General features: G+C 40.4%; 1 protein-coding gene and 1 long non-coding RNA gene across 2 annotated transcripts; both read left to right on the top strand.

The window, feature by feature from the left end:
* The first annotated feature begins 1,179 nt into the window (after positions 1-1,179).
* On the top strand, positions 1,180-25,168 carry LOC116060947. Its single transcript, XR_004107627.1, has 2 exons — positions 1,180-1,367; positions 24,372-25,168. It is a non-coding gene; the product is annotated as an uncharacterized LOC116060947 (long non-coding RNA).
* Positions 5,940-23,476, top strand: LOC116060936 (inhibitor of nuclear factor kappa-B kinase subunit alpha-like). The gene is made up of 22 exons (XM_031314694.2): positions 5,940-6,101; positions 6,816-6,937; positions 7,204-7,298; positions 7,524-7,641; positions 8,692-8,761; positions 8,858-8,946; positions 9,030-9,119; positions 9,311-9,435; positions 10,108-10,215; positions 10,428-10,563; positions 11,024-11,218; positions 12,007-12,109; positions 12,376-12,499; positions 13,538-13,689; positions 13,796-13,857; positions 13,956-14,065; positions 16,896-16,945; positions 17,060-17,165; positions 17,332-17,479; positions 20,023-20,159; positions 21,043-21,142; positions 22,616-23,476. Exons 2-22 carry the CDS (start codon positions 6,833-6,835, stop codon positions 22,679-22,681), a joined length of 2,289 nt encoding a protein of 762 aa, XP_031170554.1. The 5' UTR covers positions 5,940-6,101; positions 6,816-6,832; the 3' UTR covers positions 22,682-23,476.
* Positions 25,169-26,599: the final 1,431 nt, after the last annotated feature.

Here is a 26,599-nt window from a genome sequence, read left to right as displayed (position 1 = left end):
GCATGAAGTTTCAGAGCTGAACCGATTAGTCGATCGACAGAAAGTTAATCAGCAACTATTTTTGTTTGTGTCATTTTTCAAGCAAAAATGCTAAACATTCCCAGTTCCAGCTTCTTAATTATTATTTTCTCTTTGTCCTATGTGACAGTAGAACTGAGTACCTTTTAAGTTTTGGACACGAGAAGCAATTCGAAGACATCTATATTTACTTTCTGTACTTTTGTCGACCAAGCGATTAATCGATAATTAAAAATAATCATAAGTTGCAGCCTAGTCTATGGGCCCCACGATACGATAACATCACAATACTTATGTCAGAAAACAATATTATTGCGATTTTAAACATATTGTGATATTCTGCGATATATTGCAGTTTACCTTTGTTCCAACTTCAAATTATGTCTCCAAAACTTTGTCAATGTCTGTTTTATCTAAAAAGATAAATTTCTCCTCCTGACCTCACCAGAAACAGAACCTCAACTGCGCCATCTAGTGGACTGAAAAGACAATTGATTTTATCATTCTAGTACCAAAACGTTAAATTGTCATGTGCAGTTTAAATAATACAAGATCTATACTTGCCGTCTGTGTATCGATACAGTATTGCCACGGAAAATATCGCGATACTATGCTGTATCGATTGTTTCCCCCACCCCTACTGGTCTGACTCACCGCGTAGAGTTTTTGTAAAAGCCTGCCATTGGCCGCCTATTTTGACTCATTTCCCTCCCCTTCCGCTATCTCCGCTATCTATTCTGCAAGGGCACCGTTGCTGCATCCGGGGCTTAGCGCCGCCTAAAGGCTGATTTATGCTTCTGCGTCGAATCGACGGTGTACCCCCGCAGACCCCTCTGCGTCGCCACGAACCCCCCTCCAAAAATTTGTAACTTTGCGTCGAGTCACAGTGACTGTGATTGGTCAACTCGTCCTGTGTGTTGATAGTCGGTGTTTCAAGCAGCCTACTGTGGGGAGTAGCAACACGCTAGTTCACTGACATCAGCTTTGCAAATAAACTCAGACATATTTTGGTTCCAATGATGGGGTTATCCGTTTGTAAAGTGTCTATATATGTCAGTAACGTTTTGAAATTAGCACTTCGCCAGCAAGCAGTACTTTGTGGGCAGTTGTGCTAAAGTTTGCTTGCTAACATAACATAAACTGGCTGGCAGACACCTCGCAAATAACCTCAGACTTATCACCCCCCAGCGTTATGGCGGTGAAATGCACCGCAATGCAAAGCAACCCCGACGCAGAACTCCAAAAGGGTCACGACGCCGTAGGAGCGACGGCGTAGCTACGCCGTGGAGTTGACGCAGAAGCATAAAACAGCCTTTAGACAGTTGTGATTCTTTTAAAGAAATACAAACGTGCCAAAGCGTTTTTTCCCCCAGTAGCAGAATGATATTGGGTGCAGACAGTCCTTTCTCCGGTGCTGACGCAGCTCTGAGATAGTTGCAGGCAGCCTTTCTGCGGTTTAGTTTCATCTATAGCTCATTTCATTCTCTGCTTCTCTTGTCTTTCCTTCACCTAAGTCACTTTTCCGTCGGTGGTTTTAAAAAAAGCTTTGTGTGGATATTGTTGTTATAGCTGACATCATGTACCTTTCACCAGTTATGTAACTTGACATTACAGCTCTGTGTGTATTAATAGTGTTTGACTCTGCTGTTTATAATGTGGCCAAACTGTCAAAGAGCATCCAGACTCATGTTGAGTGCCATTCATGGTGTACTGAGTGGAAGGATGATGAGGTTTGATTCATTCACTTACATCAGATAAACACCAGTATTTCATACATTTGAAGGCACTTTTCACAGATTGTTATCCTGGAATCTTAAAGTGCTCATATTATGTTATTGGGTTCATAATTGTATTTAGAGGTTATATCAGAATATGTTTACATGGTTTACTTTTCAAAAAACACCATATTTTTGTTGTACTGCACATTGTTGCAGCTCCTCTTTTCACCCTGTGTGTTGAGCTCTCTGTTTTAGCTACAGAGTGAGACATCTCACTTCTGTTCCATCTTTGTTGGGAGTCGCACATGTGCAGTAGCTAGGTAAGGACTACTAGCCAGTCAGAAGCAGAGTATGAGGGCGTGCCCTGACAGTACCTAGGTAAGGACTACTAGCCAGTCAGAAGCAGAGTATGAGGGAGTTTTTTTCAGCGGGCACAGAAAATAAAGAGCTAGGTGACCGTGAGGAGATATTCACTGAATTTGATTTAAAAAAAAAAAGTGTATTGGATTAGCATTGTTTACTATGCCTTTAAAAAGCTGGAATCAGAGAATTTTTACTTTTTTTTCATAAAACAAATGAGTCAAACCGATTAATCGATTATCAAAATAGTTGTCGATTAATTTAATAGGTGGCATCTAATTGATGAATCTTTGCAGCTCTACTCTTCGTACAGTATGGATGGGTGTAGAATGAAAGGAAGGCAGCTCTTCAGAGCCTCCACCTTGACAAACTCTCCAAGGTCCTCCTGTCGTCACCTCCCCGCCTCCTCTCTCCATGTGTTGTCACCGCTCACGTACATCAGAGAGCAGCTGCAGGATCTCCATGGCACTGGTTAGCATGGAAATGTCTGGTTCCCCTGGTGATGGCTCTGTGATGCTCAAGTGAAAGTCACCCTGTTTGGTACTTGCGTTCGCAGCGGTAGATGTAATACCTCTGTTAAAGCAGCAGTGCATGGCTGCGGCAGTTTGAGGCAAACTGTGCTCTCAAAAAACACTAAAATACTGTTTATTTCTGCCCATGAACGCCTCATTTCTGAATGTGACATGTAAATAAAGCATGAGATATTATGGCCTGTTTTCATTTATATTATGGTTAGAGTATTACAATGAAGGGTTCATATTTAAGGTAGGTCAACATTTGTGTTTCCTGTCCTTGAGTTCATGGTCATTTTGTTTCTTTTTCTCTCAATGGGAATGAAGGAAATGGCTATATTTAACGCTGTTGTATGCTGTTGTGTTTTAGAGAGAAATCAAGCCAGCTCATACAAATCTTTTTACATGTAGAGGTCTGATCGGATCCATCTCAGTGTTTTTAGGCAATGTTCATTTAATAATGCTACACATACAGTGAGCTTCATGTGTCACTGCCTTGTTAAAACTCACAGAGGAAATGTTGTTTGTGAGCTTCTCATTTTGGGAGGCATAGAGGGTGAAAATAAAAGTGTTTTGAAAGGTTAAATGTGTCCCAACATCATTGTGTGGAATGCAGTGATGGAGTACTTGAGTCCTAGACCCGGAGTCCGACTCCGGTCGCTATTCTCTGGGCTTGTGACTCGAGATCTGAAGACTTAGACTTCAGGACTTAGTCCAATTGGACTTGCACTCGAGGATCTCATGAAATCAGACTCAAGCATTCATGAAATAAAACTCGGAAGTTGGCTGAAGTTTCTTACTAATTTTATGTGTGATCGAGTACTCAAGTCATGGACTCTGACTTGAGTCCGAGTCAGACTCGAGTCGCTATTTTTTGGACTTGTTATTAATGGTGACTTGACTCTGGCTTTTCTTTGGTGACTCGGTAACACTGGGGACTTGAGACTTGACAGTTGGTGACTAAACACTGGTGGAATGTAACAAAGTACATTTATTTGTTAACCTTACTTAAGTATATTTCTGGGGGTACTTAAATACTTCTACAGCATATAAAATACAGTGTTTTGTTATACAGTCAATTGAAATTTGGCTCCAGCTCGACCAGCTACAACATTTAAATGCTGCTTACACTTATTCATTCATCCATTTTTTTTCTGTGGCATGCCAAACATTTGGCCCGTCCCACATGGGATTGCAGAACACTACTATTTAACAGACATCTTCCAGTCTTTCTAAAGCATTTGGGGGGAAAAGTAAATAAATAAATAAATGTATTTATTTTTAGTTTGAGGGTTGTACAATGCAAGACAATGACTGTGATCCAATAATATAGGATACAATAATACATCACTGACAGAGGCCGTTCTGCTGCATAATGAATATTTTATTCTAGACACTTTAAGTTCAGCTTGATGATTATCAACGTACTTTTACTCAAGTCAAATTCTGACTGCAAGACATTTACCTATAATAACTATTTGTATAGCACCTTTCATACATTAAATGTAGCTCCAAAGTGCTTTAGCATTTTTAATGCAGTTTGGCATTAAAAACAAAACAATAGAGAAAAGACACCATACTGCACAGAAGATAAATAAGTTCATAAGAATAGAATAAAAGGCCTGTATCCGACCTGCCCTTTACGATTAAAGTTCTTGAGAAAGGGGTTTTTAGTCAACCTTAATACCTCTGAGGCATAATTTAGACCCCATTAATCAAAACTGGGCTGTTTTCGAAGTTGTTCATTTTTAAAGTTTTTGTTATGTTTTCAATGTTTTTGTCACTTTTTTTTTAGTATTTGTCGCCTTTTTCGATTTTGTTTCGACAATGTTTTCTAGGTTGCCTTTTTTCAAGGTGTTTTTGGAAAAATGTTGTCGCCTTTTGAGTTTTTTTCTGACATTTTTGGCGCTTTTTCCGACATCTGTCGCCTTTTGACATTTTGCCGCTTTTTTCAGTTTTTTTCAGTTTTTTGACAGTTTTTTAGGTGTTTTTGTCTCAACCCCGACAATGTCAATCCAAAGTTCTGCCCTTGCCTCCAAAAACAAACAGTATTTTAGAAACGTTCCACTCTGTGGCTGGGTTGGTTCAGTGGGTAGAGCAGGCGCACATATACTGAGAGGCTTATGCCTCGACGCAGAGGCTCAGGGTTCGAGTCTGACCTGTGATGATTTCCTGCATGTCTTCCCCCTCTCTCGTCCCTTTCTCACCTAGCTGTCCTATTAATTAAAGGTGGAAAAGCCCAAAAAATAATCTTAAAAAAATGAAAAGTTCCAATCTGGTTTTAGATCCAACTTTTACGGATCGTAAACAGAACAGAAACGGTAAAAGTAAATGATCTCAGACGTGCCACTGACTTGAATCAAGTATCAATCCTCATCCTTTTGGACCTGAGCTCACCATATGACATTGACCGTACTATTATTGTAGTGTTGCTACGTTTACTTAGCTCCTAAAAAACTCAAAGATGATGTTTTTTCAATCTTAAACTCAGAAATTATTTTCACGATCCATATCATGTGCACACAATATAGCCTATAGATCAATACCTCGTGTGTTGAAGTCAGTCTCTGTAACCCATCTTTGTTGATATTGTACTTTAATGGTGATAATACTCTAACAAACCTTGAAATCCTCAAAAGTAATACATGTGAACCTGTGGGTTTTATGGGCCCCTGGTGATCTTTGGCCCCAGGTCAGTTTCCCGTTTTGCCTGGTTGGAAGTCCAGCCTTTTTGTGCCCACAAGATACAAAAAGAAACATTTTGGGACTTCAGGGCCGCATAGATGTGAGGAATCTTAATTCTTCCTCCACCACTAATGGGAAACAACTTATCCTGTATGTGAGGATCCAAATACCCAAATGTAATTTGAATGGTTAAATGAGTGAGAATCCTGAAAATAGTGAATCCTATGCTCTTCTAGAAGTGCACAAGTTTTAGCATCAGTATTAAGCCTACTTAAAGTACTAAAAGTAAAAGTACTCATACACTCACAATGACCCATTCCTGAATCTGTAAAGTAACTAAAGCTATGAAATAAATGTAGTGCAGTAAAAAGTACAATATCTCCCTCTGAACTGAAGTGAAGTAGTATGAAAGTTGTATAAAATGGAAATGCTCAAGTAAAGAAAGTACAACCTCAACATTGTGCTTGCACTTTGCATTTAGGCTAGTTAAATTCCCCCAACGGTCATGTGCAGCAGTGTCATAGGATTAAAACATACACCAAAACCTATATTATGGTATATTATAATTATATTATATATTGTGATATTCATTTCTTAATGTAAAGGTTGTTAAACATCTTAAGTCGGTTGAACGCAGCAGGTGTTTTTGTTCTTGAACGCGCCCCGGTTACATTTTCAAGAAACACAGCCGGGTGACGTCACGTAGGAAAGTACGGATGATCACGGTGCTGCTGCATTGACCCGAAAACAACCGACACCACGAAGTTATACCGGAATACGGCTCATGACACTTTAATAGAAACGCAAAGTAAGTCTAAAAACTCGCTTTAGCAACGGAAACATTAATTCAAACGTCACTAAACTGGCGTCGAAGCCTTCATTTCCTAATGCTAGCAAGCTGGCGCCGTCTATTTCCTGGATTGTATTCGGCTGCCGTTGGTGGGCTAAATTGTTGATGTAGCCGTTAACTAGCTAGTTAGCTAGCTGTTTGCCAGTTAGCCAATGTAGCCAATAATTAAAAAAAAAAAAAAATATTTGCTTTGAGTGTGTATTTTACATACCTGCTATGCTCATTTAAACAGGCCACATGTGTCAAATTGCCAAAAATGTGTGAAATATTTAGCTAGACATTGGTATTGTGCAAACAGTAATGCAATATAATGTAATCTGACATTAGCTTGGCAGGTGTTCTGGATGTAGCCATGTCCCTGAGGGGAATTTACGTTTCTTAGGATTGCGAAGGCATGGTCCGCCCTACTCAGCCTCTGATTGGCTTACCCTCATGCTTCATGCCTAAATCTAACTAATCCAACCAATGAAGGCAACGAGTTCTAGCCAATCGGAGGTGGAGTAGGGCTGGTCATGCCTTCGCCATTCTAGGAAAAAGCAAATTTCCCTGATTTTTATTTGGCTGGCTAGGTAGGAGTTCAAACATCGCAATCAGTTTGTGCCTTTTAAAATAAATACTATCGAATATAAGTTAACGCTGTCCTGTACACATTATTTCTACTCTTTGGTCCAGCTTGAGTGGCAACAACAATGGAGAAACCTCCCTTCAGGCAGAACCAGAACTGTGGAGACTGGGAGCTGAAAGAGAGACTGGGAATGGGCGGGTTTGCCCATGTTTACCTCTACCAACATCACGTGAGATTGGAGCCATTTAACACAGCAGATATGTGACACTGAAACACTGTCAATAAGAAGTAGACACCCCTGTAAAGCAACCAGTCTCATAACTGTGTCACTATTTACCTCCTTCCTTATTGGGAGTAATACAGTAATCTTTTTTTGTTGTGACACTTTATGTTGACATACAGGGAGCAGCTCCTCTAAAACTACACACAAACTGCTATTTTTGGGTGTACTTTCATGCACTGATGTAACAATGGAACTTTCTGTCTGTTTTGTAGGAAACAGTTGAAAAACTAGCTGTGAAAATGTGCCGTCTGGAGCTCACACCAAGGAATAAGGACAGATGGAGCAGAGAAATCCAGATCATGAAAAAGTTTGACATATTTTATTATACTATTACATTATTCCTTCTGTGGGGCACAGTAACTTTTTATAGCACATTGATTTAAATATCATAATGACAATACTTATTCACAGCTTTTATACGTTAATAATTATCTAAAGGAAACTGCAGACATTCAGTGGATGACTTTGCACAATCTGTATGGGCTTCATTAAATAGTAATGTGGTTTTGACTCCCTCTTCTCTCTCTCTCAGGTTGAATCACATCAATGTCGTGACAGCCCGAGATGTCCCGGAGGAAATGAGGCACATAGCCTTAAATGATCTTCCGCTGTTGGCCATGGAGTACTGCTCCAGGGGAGACCTGAGGAAGGTGACTGACTCCTAGGGAAAAAAAAGCTTAGGATACGTCCACATCAAGCCAGCTAAATTTGAAAATTCATTTTCTTTTGTTTTTGTCTTTTTGTTTCCACTAAGAGAGCAGTTTTATACCCCAAAATGTTGTTTTTTTATTACTTGAAATCAGTCTCCAGAGTGGATAAATCTAAAACCACCCACGTCACATTGAGTGTAGGTGGGGAAAAAAAGCTTTACTGATCTATTTTCTTCAAGACACCTTACCTATAAATATGAGAAATACTGTATATTATTCACTCCCCTGCCCAGTTAGTGTCAGTTCACGTGCAGAGCAGCCGGCCCAAACTCAACTCCTATATCAGCTTACATGAGTCTCACATTTTACCGGTAACACCCCCTTTATAATGCCTTTGCTCATCATTTTTGAAAACATTTACTTAAGAAAGTGAAAGTATGCATCCTGATAATAGTTCGGTTATGAAATCGTACAGTGTCTCCTTGGCCGGGTTGCTGACAGCTCTGTCGGGCGAAGTGTATGTCACACTTGACGTCAGTAGAGGTTATATTAGCGTCTGGTTCAAAAGGAGTTTAGCCGACTTCACTGACATTCAACACAGAGAGCGTCAGAGCAGCCAACAGACATGAGTCAGGCCCTCTGCGTTTACATCACCTATGTCTAATTCGATCACACTTAGTTTTGTGTTGTCATTATGAGATGACAGTCGGTTTATCAAGTTTATAGCCTGCAATTGCTGTTGCTCCTGCGTTGCTGTGTGTACAATGCCACAGCTAAAGAAAAGGTGCAGTGATTTGACTGATAAAATGCAAATCAACTCAGGGTCTTATCATCTTTTGTAGGGCAGCCCTATAGTTCAGCTTGTTAACAGGTAACATTTCTTTCACAGTGCTAATGTGCAAGGGTTAAAGTTTCATCACATACTGTACAGGATGAGGCTGATGTTCTACTCTAACAGTAGTAGGGCAGCTTATCAGATTGTGTCACCATTTTGTCATGTACTGTAGGTTTACTGCGGATGTGATAGAATTGTATTTGTGTGGGTTACAGATGCTGAGCAAACCTGAAAACTGCTGCGGTTTGAAAGAAAGTGAAGTGCTTTCATTACTCAATGATGTTGGTATGTTCAATGTTTTTTTTATGCGCGGCTTGTTTATTCAGACATGTCTTTTTTTAGAGCCTCCTCATTCAGTTAAACCACTGTATTCTGCACCAGGATCTGGTATCCAGTATCTGCACGAAAACAAGATCATACACAGAGACCTTAAACCTGAAAACATAGTGCTGCAAGATATTAACGGAAAGGTAAACTGGCTTTATTTTTGTTGTTCTGTTTTACTTTACAACTTAAAGAAACTGTCTTACATTTACTTATTCTTTATCTGCAGCTGGTTCACAAAATCATTGACCTGGGCTATGCTAAAGACCTGGACCAGGGCAGTCTGTGTACCTCCTTCGTTGGCACGCTTCAGTACCTGGTAAGCAAACAAGTAGTTATTTCTTTATCCTCAGATGCACCTTACTTTATGTAATCTCTGACTAATTACATGCTTAATTATGTATTGAAATCCTTTAATCTTTTTCCTGCCTTCACAAATATATAAATGCCAAATAACACAAGTTGTCGATCAAATGTGTTATGTTGAAATGCACCACTTTTTCTCTGCAGGCACCTGAACTGTTTGAGAATAAGGCATACACTGTTACTGTGGACTACTGGAGCTTTGGCACAATGGTATTTGAATGCAGTTGTGGTTTCCGTCCCTTTCTGCACAACCTGCAACCTGTGCAGTGGTAAGTAATGTAAATTGACTCTATTTATGTAGCGCTTTTCTAGTCTTAACGACTACTCAAAGTGCTTTTTACATATTACAGGCACCGTTCACAAACATTCATACACTGAGGCCGAGGCTGCCGTACAAGGTGCCACCTGCTCATCAGATACACATTCACTCACATTTACACACCGATGGTGCAGCATTGGGAGCAATTCGGGAGTTCAGTGTCTTGCCCAAGGCAGACTGACCTGCAGAGCAAATCTCAAATTTGCCAGAAGTTCGTCAGGGTTTTCCCAGGCTAACCTGGCCGGTCTTCGTAAATAAAAATTAAAACAAAGCCTTTGCTTACCTCTCTAAACGGAACTAGGTGCCACCCCTACACCTAGTGTGTTGGACAATGATCATTCCTTCTTGAAAAATGCAGAGTTGTTTTATTGAAAATCTAAAAACCCAATCGGAAGAAGGTTCCTCATTCACAAGGCAAGTTAGCCACAAGATCTCGAGGTTCTACAAGCGTTCAATATCTGAAAACCGCATCTTCCACGACTAACAAGTCAGTTTTGATGGATGTGAAATGTTTAATTTCCCATCAAACTACTATTATGCTTTTGTGCTTTTGTAAAGAAAATGAACAGGAATCATTTTAAGATGTAAAACTATCCATCATTTTGTCTCTTCTCATCCACAGGGCCAGCAAAGTGAGGAATAAAGGTCCAAAAGACATCATGGCTGTAGAGGAGCAGAACGGGGAAGTCAGGTTCTCCACACACCTCCCCTACCCCAACAATCTCAGCAGGTTAGGACCCTGTCACTGCTAAAAAATACATCACTGCAAACACTATTCATACGGGGTGTTGGTTTTCTCTGCAATGTGAGTGACAGTACATTGTTGCCACTTAAATGAAAGGGAAAATAGACTTGAGCCACCGGCTGTGTGTTCCAAGTATTTGGACAGTGTTTGGTGCCAATTTCTCTCCTTCAACACGTATTTTAATTGCTGTTATTTAGGACGCTGTTGGAGCCAATGGAAGCTCTGCTGCAGCTGATGTTAAAGTGGGACCCTGTCCAGAGAGGAGGCAAAGTCAACTCCGACACCAAGAAGCCCATGTGCTTTGAAAAGCTGGAGCAGATACTGAGTATGAAGGTGCGTTACTGGCAGAGTTTTATCTAAAGAGTCAGCCTTTCATCGGTGTGTTTGAGCCAGTTGTATCTGGGTCAACCAGCATGTACGTATTTCTCTTGTAACTGATAGCGTTCATTTCCTAAATGTTGAAGGTTATTCTGCCATCAGGGTTTTCTTTGAATTTCATGTATACCAGTCCTAATACGATACTTGCGTTTCTGTACAGATATCACAACAATGTTTTCAAATTTTAAATGACTAAACACAAACTGACATAATTTTGAATGAACTCACTATCTGATCAAAGAACGAGTAAACAAGATTAGGAATTTAACATTTAATGGCAGCTTTCAGTACTTTTACTTGGTGCTATGAACAAATTACAGTATACAGTACAGTGGCCTTCAGTATACCAAACATTTCAGTAAATGATGACCAGTACTTTGTACTAAACAGATTTCTTCTGTGTGTGTCTCTCCAGGTCGTCCACATCCTGAACATGACCACAGCTCAGGTCCACTCTTTCCAGCTGACTCCGGAGGAAAGTCTCCACAGTCTGCAGAAGCGCATCGAGGCCGAGACCAACATCGAAGTGATGAACCAGGAGCTGCTGCAGGAGACGGGAGTGTCACTGGATCCCAGGAAGCACGCTGCGCAGTGTGTCCTAGATGGTGTGGTAGGTTGACTCTCTGTAACAGTCCTGTTGGAATTAAAACCTGCATAAGGTGGTGCCCCGCTAGGGTTGGGCATCGTTTTGATTTTAACAATTCTGATTCCTATTCCGATTCTTCCTTTCGATTCCGGTTCTTATCGATTCTTGATTCCGATTCTTTGAGGGGTGGAGTTGAACCGGTCACATGCTTATTTCACAGATAAGAGGAACATTTTGTTTTGATTCAATGGTGATTTACAGTTTTACTGGGCTTTTTCAGCGTTAAATAAAGCCACACTTTAGAGCACCACTTACTGTGCTCCAAGGCTGCAACACAACAAGCACCTGGAAGTACGGTGGCCGCTACTGAAACCAACAATTTTTTAAACAATTCCAAGTTGTAACCGGTTCTCGATGCCCAATCCTAGTGTCCTGGTGGTTTTAGGGGATTAAGACACCAAGTGTGTACTGGCAACGTCCCCAAATGGAGTCCAGCTGCGGACCTTTGTTGTGTTTTCTCTTCATGGCCTGTCATTTGTCTGCTGTTTCCTACTGCTAATAAAGCAAAAACAAAACTATTTTATGGTGTTATCTCCCATTGGAACCTTTACAAAGACAGGAATAGGTGTGCACAAGACTTGTCTCGGTGCTAAAAACTAAAATGATGCAGAAAGTGCTGCGTCTGCAGCTACTATGGTTCACACTCACTGTATGTGCGCTGAGGGACTTTAAATCAATCAGAAATGCTGTTTCAAGCGACAGGAAAGCTATTTGCTTTGTTTCAAGTGGTGATTTTCTTCCCTCCTGTGTAGAGAGGGTGGGATAGCTACATCGTCTACCTGTTTGACAAGAGCATCACCAAGTACTCTGGTCCCCTCAGTGCCAGACAGCTGCCCGATAAAGTCAACACTATAGGTGAGTCTATTTTAAGGTATGTCTGCTGATGAGGAGACAATGAAGCAAACTGTAAAATGTGCCTTGATGCATCAGTTTTAATACATTTAACACAGCACAGGTTACACACATTTCCTGTCTCCGTTAGGTTGTCAACTACAATTCTGTAACAGATTATATTTTGTACTGCAGTGATCCACTTAATGGCAGTCTTGTGTTCTTAACACCACATTCTGTTTTTAACACCACATAGTGCAACTCTCATGGCTTTTGTTATAACTTTGCAGTTCAAGAGGCCAAGACACAGCTGCCCCTGGTGGTGTTGAAGAAGGTCTGGGGTGAAGCAGTGAGCTACATCTGTGGGCTGAAGGATGACTACAGCAGGCTATTCCAAGGACAGAGGGCTGCTATGTGAGTCACACGACAGACTTCTGTAATCTCTTTCTGTTTTATCACAAAAACATAACTAATATTTAATTGACGAAAGACTCGAGAGGTCAGCATATTTGTGTTAACACACATTTATTTATTTTTTTAATAAGTTGAATGTTAGTCCATTTATTAATCGTTAACTTCGTCCGTTGTACAGACTCAGAATCACGGTGACTTAGCGCTAACACAAAAATCACTTCCGGTTAGACAATTTGCACTTGATTTGAATTGCGGAGATATGTGAAATCAGCAAACTTGTTTATTTCTGTTGTCACGTTTAAAAATATATTGTTAAACACGTTGGTCTGACCTATCTGACGTCTCTGCTGTGCTTATTTTCTGTAATGTGTTGCTTGCATCTTTGATAAACCAAATCTAGCGTTAGGAACAGCAACGTCTCACCACCAGTCGGACAGACTGCTACTTTGGGTGGTGTCATTTTCTTTAGTCTCTGGCCCAACAGGTACATTAGCTTAGTGTTGACATCAAACATGCATTTTAGATGAATGAGATGAGAGTATATCCAGTTGTTCATCGCCCCCGTTAGCTGTTAAATTGTATGTACAGGACGCAGGAGTTTTCTACCCGGAAGTTATTGTAAACAAACAATAATTGGGTGATTAGGTCTATATTATTTACAGTAGACTCTTTTTTATTTTACATAACGCCCATGTGATCCATGTAAGTTGCTTTATTTGCAAATGTAATCATGTAGGAGATGGAACAGACTACCCTGGCCTGGTGAAAGCTTTTTAATGCCCATTTCACCGTACACCGTGGTCCTTGTCACTGCTATCTCCTGCTGTCGGTTTGGGGAGGGTTGAACAGCTCACCAGCTGCTTCAGGTGCTCCCATCATAACTTCCTGCAGATACTGGTTATTCTGATCGATTCGGCAACCAGCCACACCAAAAAGATTGAGCCTGGGTAATTGAACTCGAGCCTCTGCTCTAATGGTGCTTTTTTTCCTCTTCCAAACCTCTCTAACTCTGAATTGTCTCCTTTCCTTCCCCTCCAGGTTGAGTCTCCTGCGCTACAACACCAACCTGACCAGGTGTAAGAACAGCATGTTTGGCTTCTCTCAGCAGCTGAAGGCCAAGCTGGACTTCTTCAAGAGCAGCATCCAGTACGACCTGGAAAAATACAGCGATCAGATGCACTATGGCATATGTGAGTGTTTACTGGCAGCTTGACCCTTTAATGGATCTAACATTTACAAATGGGCATATTTTAATAGCACTGTTTGTTTTGATGAGCTGTGTGTGTTTGTTTAAAGCCTCTGAAAAGATGCTGAAGGCCTGGCAAGAGAACGAAGAACGAGCTGCTGCTTTTGCACAGGTAACGCATGTTTTCAAAATGTTTAAAACATTTAGAAGGCCTGTAATGTTTCTCAGTACAAATCCTTATGGTGGCTTGCTCCCTGGTTTGTCCTGCAGGTGGCAGAGGTGAGCCATCTGGATGATGAGATCATGGCTCTGCACTCGGAGATAGTGGAACTTCAGAGGAGCCCGTATGCTCGACGCCAAGGAGACAAGATGGAGCAGCTGTGAGTGTTGAATGTGATCTGACCATACTGCAATATGTCATCTAAAAAGTTATCAACATAGTCTTTCTGCCATGTTTTGTTGATTTGAAAGACAGAAGTGATCATATAGCTAGAGCCTGATGGTTCTTCTTGTGTTGGTTTGTAAACATTCTGTGTACTAGAGGTGTGAATCTTCACTGATGTTTTGATTCGATTACGATTATCAGGTCTTCGATTCGATATCTCGATGCATCACGATGTGTCAAAAACATTTTTCTATTAAAGCCATATAGGATATTTGACTTGACAAACTTGCATTGTCAAGTGCAATGCCCAAGCTGCAATAAGTAGCTTTAGACTGGAATGATGAAGTGTTTGGGAAGGTAGCTACTACGAAGGTTTACCTATTTTGGATTAGTCATATACCACCCTACGTTTAACCAGCAAATCTATTGTGCTGTATTAGAATAACTGATCCCAGACAATTCTTTAACAAAAAAGGTATTGTTTACTGAACCATAACTTAAATGTACAAATAATATTTAGCCGTTAGATTGAATAACAAAAAAAAACCACAACACAAATCACACCCTTCAAATATGCTAACTGCAATATTTCTTCAAATGATATTACACACAACTACCCCTTTACCCGTTTCTCTATCAGTTTCCACTTAAAACACTCCAGCTACACAAAAGGATTCCTGCTTACAGCAGTTTCAATGTAAAACTTACTCAAACCCTATTAAACCACTGTGTTACCACACACACACCCACCCACACACACACCCACACACACCCACACACAACCACACACGCCGAGAGGAAGAAAAAAAAATGTTGCAGGCCTGATGGTAGCTCGTGTGGACGTGCAGGACGTTATCTTCAGTGAAGCAAACACACAGAAATCCAACTTACAGTTAGCTGTTAGTCCAAGAAACACAGCTCAGACACGAAAATGAAAACCAGTCACCATTTACGGCAAAGTCCTCTTCAGCAGGGAAACACGCTGACGTCCTCTCCGGTCCAAAATCAGCGTCCTCCGGATCAGCAACTCTCCACCCTTAGCTCCAACTTTAGCTAGTCCGTTAGCTCCAACTTTAGCTAGTCCGTTAGCTCCAACTTTAGCCAGGCACACTAGCAAAACATTTGTTCTAAACCACTGCTGTGAGACAGGAAAAGTGCCGTAGTGTAGCTACACCTCTTCAGCTTCGTTATTCCACTTAGATCTTCTCCAAGCTAACTATTCTAGTGTCTCTCGATGTTTCTCAGTGTTTTCTTTCCTATTCTCGATATGTGATTCTCTCCACTGTCCCGGGTCTCCACTCAGCCGTTGTGTGTGTGTGTGTGTGTGTCTGTCTGTCTGTGTGCATGTCTGCCTGTCTCTCTCTCTCTGTGTGTGTGATGTCTGCCTGTCTCTCTCTCTCTCTCTCTCTGTGTGTGTGCATGTCTGCCTGTCTCTCTCTCTCTCTCTCTCTCTCTCTCTGTGTGTGCATGTCTGCCTGTCTCTCTCTGTGTGTGTGTGTGTGTGTGTGTGTGTGTGTGTGTGTGTATAATGGGTTAGGCTACTGAGAATGTTATTTTTCATTCATTTATGCCGCGGCCGGAAAATTATGGTCGGCCACTGCATCGATGCAGCATCGTTCATGTCCGCATCCCGATGCATCGATTATTTGATTAATTTCAACACCTCTACTGTGTACATAATGATGTGTAGAGTTGTCTCAACAAAATTGATTATAATTTTTTGTGACCACCTAACTTTTTATGAAGCACCATTATCAGGTCAAAATACCCTCTTTTACACAAGAAATGTTTGACTTAGACGGAACCAAAGAATCCTGCCCAGTATTGCTCACTTGTACTCCCTTCACTTTATCAACAACATTTTGATAAAAGAATATTTCAGAGGTTTACAGACAGAAAGATGTTGGGAGAGAGTAAGTGGGGATTACATGCAATAAAGGTGTACACCAGGCATTGAAATCAGGATATTGAGATTACTCCTCAAAAATATAACTACATGTCGTGCTACAGAGATCCCATGTGGGGAGCACAAGAACTGTGATTGGCCAGCTTGTGATGCTTGTGTTTTCTCCTAAAAAGTTTCTGATGCTGGTGGACATTGTTGATCTAAGACAACATGAAGAAAGTAAATACAAAAGGTTAAATTATCTTCTCCTTTTCCGTAACGCGTATCAGGCAAAGCCATCTCGACCTCAAAACCCTCTGCTCACAAAAACCCCAGCACTCAAGCGAATATTAAAACAAAGTAAATATGCACAGAATATTCACTAACCAGGGCCGAGCCTCCCACCATCGCTCGTATCACAAAGTAAATGAAAGAATGTGAGCACAGTTACTATGGGATAAATAATTAAAGCATGATACGGCCTGATCACATACGATACACCTTCTAGTGTTGCGGAGGTGATATCAGTGAGTGAAATCCAGTATAAATCAAAACCTACGCAACAGGTATCTATGTTGAAACTCGAGTTTTTGATCCTACACATCTGTCAATAACACGTTATAGTGGGCAAGACATTTGTAGAAAGTGGCCGGACAATTTAAAGTGTAATGTGCAGATTGGCATCAAATTCTAGGAATATACTAAAGTGAAAACCCTCCTCTGTGCTGCTGTATAAGTAGTGACTGGTGTCACTTCCATGGCGCAAACAGTCAAGACAGGATGGATGTCTAACTGCATTTTAAACATGCTGCATCAAACGACAATCTGCTGTGTAAAAGACCACAAAATAAACTGCTGTTAGCTCTTCTTGGCTGAAGATTTTTACAATTATGTTATTTACTTGTGTAAATATCTAAATGTGACTTAATTCATTTTGCAGAGAAGAAAAAGCGATTGAGCTCTACAAGCAACTGAAGATGAAATGCAAAAGTAAGTAACACCTGATCAAATGTATTTTTTTTTATATATATATATATATATATATAGAAATCAAATGAATCCATGTGTTAAACTTAGTGTGTTTATCTGATTGTTATCTCTCAGCACCTGAGCCAGATGTGAGCAGTGACAGCTCTGAGATGGTGAAGGCCATTATTCAGACCGTCCAGAACCAAGACAAGGTCCTAAAAGACCTGTACACCCACCTCAGGTAAGAGTCCAACACTCCTAAAAGACATTCAGTGTTTGATTCTACAGACCTGTAGGGAACAACAGCTTTTGTTTTCTGTGACTCTTCAATATAAAAACACCATCCTTGGTAGAGATATACTAATACCATATGTTAACGTCTGCCATGTCTCGACTCCTCCTAACAGCAAGATCCTGATCAGCAAACAAAAGATCATTGACTTGTTTCCACGAATTGAGAAAACCTTGGAGAGCATCAAGGATGCTGACAACACAGTGATGCAGATGCAGATCAAGAGACAAAGAGAGTTCTGGCATTTACTGAAGATCGCCTGTGTAAGTGACTCTGCGTTCTTTATTTTATAAGTTTAGTGTGATGTAAAGTGTGTGGGTTTATGTGTATCAACGCTCAGGAATCGTACTTTTTAGGGTCGGCGTGTTATCACTGAGGGCTCTAATATTCAAAATAATTTACCGTAATTGAATTAAACAATGTCACACTGTCCTAGGGCTGTAACTGGGGATTATTTTTATTATCATCTTCTCTGCGGATAATTCGCTTGATTAACTAATTCATCTTTGGTCCACACAATGTCATAAAATAATGAAAAATGCCTTTGGACGTAAATATTCAGCATCTTCTCCAATATACTGAGAGTTCCACAAGAGCCAGATTCAAAAGTGATTATACTGGGAATATCAGAGGTAGTTAGTAAACTGACTTCCTCTAGACAGCACTCTGCCTCCCATGGGCTAATAGCAGCAAAACAAAGTCCCTCTAGTGAAGCTGTAGATCACAGAACTAACTGACACATTACACCTGGAGAGAATTACGTTTATCTCAAATTATAAACTGAAGCAATTTTAAAAAATATGGCCACGATTTGTTTCTTTTTTTCTTCTTTAACAACACACAAATGAAACCCAAACTCAGTAACTACCAGTAGTGCTGGGTGGGTGGGTCGAGTGAACGGGCCGTTCGATGGCTATATCCCCCCTTTTTTCTTTTTGTTTTTCCCGTTCTCTTCCTTTCTCTTTTATTCTACATCATTTTTGGGAAATAGTGTAAAAATTGTAATCTGAATAAATCCTATTCTGTATGAATGTCAAGTTTGGGCAGTAAAGCCTTAAGCCTGGTTCACACGGCAGGATAATTAGGCCGATTTTAGCCCCGATTCACCCCTTTCTGACAATCTTAAGGATGCTCTGATTATGGTAAAATAATCTGATCAGATATTCCTGCCGTGTGTGGTGTGTTAAGACTGCTCTCGTCTGCTCGGAGGGACGTCGGGACCGCTCCCATCTCAAATCGGGGATATCCAACATGTTGGATTGTTTTGGCCCGATTTCTCCTCGTGTGTGGTGTCCCCCGGGGACGAACGAGCACGCAGCCTGTGGACGGTGGCGTGTAGCCAATCAGAAAGTGAGGTGACGAGGCGGCGAGGAAAGCACCGGGAAACAAAATCAAAACAGCCGGCGGCACAGCGCACCAGAAAGTCCGCGTTGTCTCCACTTCTTTGACCATTGCCTTTTCTTTTGATAACGTTTTTTTTCGGTTAAAAACAAACTACAAATTATCGCCACTGCATCCTCTTCGTCCGCCATGATTGTTTACTCTGAAGTCACGTTTGATCTCGAGGGATTTTGCGAGATTTCCCGTCTGACCTGGGAATGCTCGGGAGTCAAATCGGTTCGTGTGTGATGTTGATTTTGCCGTGTGCTGTGCACCACACGCTGTACGACCAAAACTGTTAGACCCGTGATTTTTTATCGCCGTGTGTGGAGTCACTCAGGGCTGGAAAATCGGCCGACAATTTTAAAATCGTCCCATGTGAACCAGGCTTTAAGGTTAGAGAAGGGAGCTTGTGACCGACAGGATAAATCTGGGTGGGGAAAGTGAAAGAGCAGCACTTGTCCCTCCCTCATTACCACCTCCGAGGTGCCCTTGAGCAAGGCCCTTAACCCCCAACCGCTCCAGTGGAGCTGCTCAGTGGCCAGCAGATCAGACTGTGGTTGTACTGGGCAGCTTCCAGGTATGAATGTGTGCAACTGTGTGAATGTGATCAGAGGGCGTTCCTGCAAAAGAACCTTCCCTGAATAAATAAAGGTTAAAAAAAAGAAAAGGGTGTTTGCACTGATGCTCCTAATAAAAATATTTGAAATATAAAATAATGAAAAATGTCGACCCCAATTTCCTAAAGCAAAGATGACGTCTTCACATTGCTTGTTTTGAGATGGGATATAGATAAAAAAAAAAAAACTGCAGTAGGGCTGCAACTAATGATTATTTTCATTATGGATTAAAAAAGTAGTGAAAACCGGCAATGGAATGCTTGTGACCAAGTCCAAAACCCAACAAGATTCAGTTTATTATTGCATAAGACCAAGGAAAACAGGAAATCCTCACAATCAAGGAGCTAGAAGTTGGTTAAAAAAAATGGCTTAAACTCACTTAAATTATTAATTAATCACAAAAATAGTTGTGTCCAGGGCGCCCGTAGCTCAGTTGGTAGAACAGGCGCCCATATATAGAGGTTTACTCCTCGACGCAGCGGCCGTGGACTGGACTCCGACCTGCGGCCCTTTGCTGCATGTCATTCCCCCTCTCTCTCCCCTTTCATGTCTTCAGCTGTCCTGTCAAAATAAAGGCCTAAAATGCCTAAAAAATAGTTGTGTCCGTCTCTGCAGCTGATAAGTCCGTCCTGTTCGTCAGCTGTGGTACTTTCTGTTCTCTGTTACCTCCTCAGACTTGGCTTCTCTAATGGATCGCAAACAGAATCAGCGGGAGGATGAGCCGCCTGCATTCCTTCTTGTAGGAGAAGGACATCATGTTTGTTATCGCCGCATGTATCCGCATGATCTCTCTCTGTCTCCTCCAGGCTCAAAACTCAACACGAAACTCAATAGCAGCCAGTCCCGAGTCGTCCAACCTGCTGCAGGTTTCTCCGTGGTCACAGTCGGCACAACCCGTCAGCTCCCCACATCCCCTAACCTCCCTACCTGGGCCCAATGACAGGTAACCGATCCATCCATCGATTGATTGATTCAGAACATTCATGTCACTTATGATTGCTCTGTCAATGCCGGTATAGAAATGATTCGCCCCCTTGACCGTTTCATGTGTAACTGTGTGAAAACAAATCTCTACAAATTGATCTAATCTCACTATACACGGAGAACACAAAATACTTGATTGCATAAATGTTCATCAATATTTTCTGGAAGCACCTTTAGGCAGTGATGACCCTTAAGTTCTTTTGTTTGATTGTTCAAAAAAACATGAGTCAAACCACGGGGTTGAACACTTATGTATCGTGAATATCATTATAGGGCTGCAACTAAGGATTATTTTCATTGTCGATTAATCTGTCAATTATTTTTCTCGATAAATTGTTTGGTCTCTAAAATGTCAGAAAATGGGGCAAAATGCCGATCAGTGTTCCCCAAAGCCCAAGATGACGTCCTCAAATGTCTTGTTTTGTCCACAACTCAAAGATATTCAGTTCACTGTCACAGAGGAGAGAAGAAACTAGAACATATTCACATTTAACAAGCTGGAATCAGATCATTTTTTTTTTTTTAAAACTGATCAAAATAGTTTTTATTAATTTGATAGTTGACAACTAATCAATTCATTGATTCATCTGTGCAGTTCTATATCATTACCCTTTGACATTTTATACAACCCAAACAAAATGGAGCTTTTTTACTTGTTTGATGTTGTATATTAATAACGTGTTCATGTCATGTGAATATTATATTATGCTATACAGGGTTTTGTATGGCAGTCATTGCATTTTCTCCCCCGTGGCGTTCTTCTGTAGCCGATAAAATACTAAACGCATTGCGACACATTGTACATGGGATGAAACAGGCCTCTTGATGTGTGTTTCCTTCAGTGACGCTGCTCCGCGTCTGCTGCAGGAGAACCAGAAGTACCTCAGTCAGCTGACCAGCCTGATGCAGGAAGCTGCTGATGAACAGGCCAAAAGCATAGTGGTGAGTTCACTTCTTTTAACTTGCTTTTAACTGACGTGTTTCAGTTCTGCACCTTTTTAATGCACCTTCACCTTCGGACATAACGGCAAAGAAAGGCCAAAAAAACAAACAGTCACATCAAGTTCTCTGAATGAACTGAAGGTGACAAGAACCTTCAAAATGTGTCCAAATTGTGATTTTTATATTGTTTATAAATTCCTTAGCAAACACTTGTTTAGCTACTTGTGTCAGCTATATACCAGGAACAAGAAACCATAAATTAATCTCTAATAGTAAAATACATTTGCATACAACATACTTTGACACAAACTCTTCTTTTAGCTACAGTAAATAGGCACACACGCAAAACACGCACACACACACACACACACACACACACACACACACACACACACACACACACACACACACACACACACACAGTGTCCATACAGATCTATTATTTCAGCTTTTTTGATAGCTCAACTGCCATAATTACCTTGTAGTGACCTGATATTTTCCTACATTTGTGATTCAACTGTAGGTTACATAACACCAGAGTTTACTGTAGCACGAAACAGAGTCAGACTGCCCACTCTGACTGACACTAATTGAGCAGAAACTGAGTTTTTATGATGTAAGATCGATGCATCCCTAAGTGTCTGTCTAGAGCTGTATCAGTGTGGTGATATTTAAAAGTCGGCTCATTGCAAACAATTTTCTAAACTTGATTTTTTTTTTTTTTTTCATCATTTGAAAAGTACTTGTTTTCAAAAATCTTTGCACATTGTTACATGACTACAATGAGGAAAACCTGTTTGAAATTTTGGTTGTGTATGCTGATGTTTGACAGATGTTTAAATCCACTGAGAGGTGATCAGAATGATTTCTAGTTAAGGCTGCCCCCTCTCAGTCCATTAGTCGACTAATCTGTCGTTTTGGTCTTGACCAACTAAGAATTCTTTAGTCTAATAGTCTTTTTTTAATGCTTTTTTCATGCTGAATGACTTACTTCCAAGAAACATATGAGCACATCTCTGCCAAACACGAGACTTAAAGTGGTGCTTTTGCTTGATCGTCGTGGAGAAACTCAGTTTTACAGATCTGTCGATTAAATCAACTAATCGGTTAGTCGACATAATCATACGAGTGTTCACCGACTAAGAATTTTTTTAATCGAGGACCGTACTGTTTATATAAGTCACGGTGACTGAATATTCAAATCAGCCATATTGATACAGTTAAGATCACCAGATAGGAAGCAGGAAGTACTTTTCGGAACATTTATTAAAGATGGGTGTAGTGACACAAAAAAACTAAATACGTACGGTAAATATTATTTTTACACAGATGTAGTTGCAGTTCATTCTAGGGAAGTTGCTTCCTTTTTCATACAGGATTTCTTTGTGTATAAAAACATTTTAAAATATGTTTTTGTATGATTCTGGTTCATCATCTCAACTCTTAAACACCTGGTGGTTTTCCTCTTTCAAGGACCAAGACTGGAGCTGGACGAAATACGAAACCCTAACAACCAAATTAAAAAAGAGAAATGCGTGAGCGTTTTGTGGCGTCCTTCCATCCCTGCCTGTGCTCCGAGTAACACTAAAGACTGTAAGCGGCTAACACAAGCAGAGTGGCGTCAAACGTTGTACAGTTGTACAAGGACTCGGGATATTCTCTTAAAAAATGGCTCTCATGGCGGAGTTCAACACATGCTCAGTGGTGTCTGCCCGCTCCAGCCTGATGAACAATGAAGCTGTGTCACTCTACTTTTTTTGTCCTTTTGCTGCACAATATACATCGTGATTCATAAAAACTGATGATATTAATTTTCACTGTTGTTGCAAAATTGAGCAAACTGTAGCACCAGATTTTAGGGTGTGGAAGGTGGATTTATCGCACGAGAGTGTTGGACAGAAATATGGGAACGAGTTCAACCGTGAGACATACAAGGAAAACGCAGGAAGTGGTTGGGGGGGGGGAGGTGGGGGGTGGGGGCTCGAGGAGGAAATTACAATCAAGCAAACGGCACTTTGATACTCCCATGTATCCTCCGTAACGAGATGAGACGATCCAGGCTGCCAAAAACTGTCGCTGAACTCACAGATTCACAAACAGTTATTTAACTCCTATTGTCATATTCTCATAATCGATTTGATATATTTTACTATACATAGTCTGGGGGGTTAGATTCTATGTAAATGTTTTGGTTTTTGAAGTTTTCTCGTTTATTAAAGTGTTATGTATGATAGGCAGAAGTCTTTTGTCGTGATATCTGTGACAGACGTGGCTGGCCCTCATGTTTATACAATGTCTATACTGTCTTTTAAATTGTCTGCCAGATACAAAGAGTTTTGTTGTCTCATTACTGTATGTGCACGTTTAATTTCACTGGATGGTTCATGCTGCTTTCATGTCATATAGAGTTGAAACGATTAGTCAAGAGTAAAGTTTCCATCTAAAATTAGTGCAGATTTTTAACAGATTTCCAGAAAAATCATCAAAAGAAAATGCAAATAAATGCATGTTTCCAATCCACTACTGTTGAATATTATGAGTCGGTTCATGGAGATAAACGCATGCCGTGAAACCATTGCAAAAGAAGAGGACTTACTTAACAGAGCTCCAGTCAAACGAGAGAAAACGATGTAAATACAGCACACAGATCTGATGTTTTCAGCTCTTCAGTGAACGTTTAACTTAGTCACATTCTTGATGTCCGTCATGATGAATTTCCAGTGTTTCCACTCAGGTTTTTTTTATGCACATCAAAACAGTTGAATGGAAATGCACTTAATTAATCCAAAAGAAAAGGAGTTAAAGAAAATTAAAGGGCAAATCATTTTTAACATAGATATCAAAACATTCTCCAGTGTGAGTATTTGTTGCTTTTCTTGTTTTATGAAACTGTGAAACTGCTGATCGGACAAAAACAAGCAGTTACTAGACATCACATCGGAGAGGAAATTATTATTATATGAGCATATGTCACTATTTTATGTCATCCGACAAAAAAGAATTAATCAGTTAATCAAGAAAGTAATCAGCAGATTAATCTATAATAGTCGTTCAACTGTCTTGAGTGATCTGATGCTTGTCAGTAGTCAATGGGACTGAAGGCTGGCTTGCTGGATGTACAGTGCGGTTAAAATGCCTGACATGCTATCTCCGCTATCTATTTAGCAAGGGCACCGTCGCTGCATCCGGGGGCTTAGCGCCACCCAAGATGATTGCGATTGGTTTAAAGAAATACAGAACGTTTATTTCCCTCTGTCTGAGAATGATAACTCGAGCAGTCAGACAATACTCCAGTGCTGTCGCAGTGCTGTGGCGATCTGGCAAAGCAAGACTAACGAGACTGCAACTCAATTTATTTCTGGTGATTTTTACTCTCTTCTTTATAAAAATGTCAGAAAATAGTGAAAAGTGCCTGTTAATATTTCCCACATTTTCAGTTACTTCATACTTCAACAGTCTGAAACCTAAAGATATACAACTTACTGTTATAAAAATAGAGAAAAGCAGTAAATCGTCACATTTGAGAAGCTGTAACCAGAACATTTGGCATTTTTTGCTTGAAAAATCACTGAGACAATGAATCCGTTAACAAAACTGTAGCTGAATAATCAACTTATCGATTAACCATGGATTCTTTCTGCTCTAGTCGTGAACATGGGACTCTTTCTCTTCATCGTCTATCCATTTATGACATGAACGTTGCATTGAAGCACAGTCGGCGCCCTCGGTTGTTGATGGTGAAATCAATGTGAATGATTGGAAACCAGGATAGTAAATGGTTGAATGCACTGCAGTTACACAGTTAGGGAGAGGTTAACCCTCTGAGTAGTATTTATGAAGTTACAGTGCAATGGAAAAATATTTTTTTCTGTATTTAAGTAACTGGATTTCTCATATGTCTTTCCATTTAAGTATTTGTTTCCATTTGATGGTTGAAAATTGTCTCTGAATGTTTAATTTTTAGAAATGTTATTGTAAAAACATCAAATGTTTGCCTGGTAATAAAATAAAATGACTTTGGCATGATTCTGCTTTCAGTTCACAGTTTATTATAAGCTCAACTAAAAACAATGAATCATTATTAACCCGGTCTTAATCAGGCAGGAAATGTTCAGTTTACTGTTTCTGTTTTTTAAACTTCTTTTATAGAATAAAACTATTTACTTCTAAAATAAAATGTATAAAGAGAGCAGGAACTTTACACGGTTCAGTTCTTTTAAAAAGTCCACAAATAAAAGCATGAGTTCCTGCACCTCCTACGCGTTTCATAATTTTTTAGAACGTCATTACAAGTGAGACGCTTAATGTGACCGCTGTGATTACACACCTGCTGTCACCTTAACACTAAATCAAGTGATTTCTCAGATTGTGACACAGTAGAAAACACTGGAAAAGTACAGTGGCCGTTTGTCCTGTTCTCTAAAAGGAGAAACTGTACAATCGAGATACTTACATACTCTTAAACAGTATCTCAGCCTTCAAACTGAGTGATTAATAGTGAGTCACAGAGATTATCTTCTTCCTTCTCATGACAAGTTTTTAAGTCTTTTTCTGGTTCAGTTTGAGGACTCACTTTCAGACAACCTTGTCTGTTTTACAACGTGGAAATGATTTGTCAGGAGTGTTTCAAGCATGAAAAATGTCATGTTGGAGAGTTTTAAATTACTTTGGCGAATCTACGCTCTCCTACAGCAGTAATATTCACAATTTTGTGTATCATCTGAGATATTGTGTTGTGATGTTTTGACATTTAAGATTATTTAGCACGGAGTCTGACACACAGTCGCAGTCAGAAACCTTAAAGGTGCTCTAAGCGATGTTGGGTGACGTTACTTCTTGTTGACGTTCGAAGTATTGTCAAACAAGCTCGCCCCTCCCTCCTCCTCATCCCGTCCCTTCCCCCTCCCTTCCGCGCACTAACCCCCCCAACCCCCAAATCCTTCTTGTTGGTTATTGGATGGAACACTGTTTGTTATGTTTGGTGGTGCAGGTTGGCCAGTTTGTTTTTGTTGCCGTTTGTGGAGCCTGGGCTGTCTACAGAGACCGCTTTTTTTTTTTTTTTTTTTTTTTTTTTTATACAGTGTGTTCAGGGGACAGGCAACTAGCAGATAGTGAGGAGATGTTTGCTGTATGTGACAAAAAATTTTGTAGCCTAAAAAACGCGTGACATCGCTTAGAGCACCTTTAAAACACGGATCGTAAATCACTGGAGTAGTTAAAATTAAACATTACGAGATCCACACAAAGACCTATCGTGGTTTTACTGTTGTCCGTGTTGTTGGAAAGTCCTTGTGTGGATTATTCTGAAACTGAGAAAATCAGAACAAACACAGATGGCTGCATGTTTGACTAAACATCCTAATCCCCTTTGAAGACGGATGTGGTCATCGCATATTATCTCCTGCAGACTGAGGCCGGTAAAGTGCTGATGAGTGAGCAACAAGCTGAGACAAAGCT

This window comes from Sander lucioperca, chromosome 22 (assembly GCF_008315115.2).
Source record: "Sander lucioperca isolate FBNREF2018 chromosome 22, SLUC_FBN_1.2, whole genome shotgun sequence".
Taxonomy (NCBI): Eukaryota; Metazoa; Chordata; class Actinopteri; order Perciformes; family Percidae; genus Sander; species Sander lucioperca.
Note: the sequence above shows the minus strand (reverse complement) of the source record. Positions and strands in the feature narration are given on the sequence as shown.

Coding starts and splice junctions, on each gene's coding strand:
- LOC116060936 (XM_031314694.2), top strand. CDS start 6,833: ATGGAGAAACCTCCCTTCAGGCAGAACCAGAACTGTGGAGACTGGGAG. Junction 6,938..7,203: donor TTTACCTCTACCAACATCAC/GTGAGATTGGAG, acceptor TCTGTTTTGTAG/GAAACAGTTGAAAAACTAGC. Junction 10,564..11,023: donor AGCAGATACTGAGTATGAAG/GTGCGTTACTGG, acceptor GTGTCTCTCCAG/GTCGTCCACATCCTGAACAT.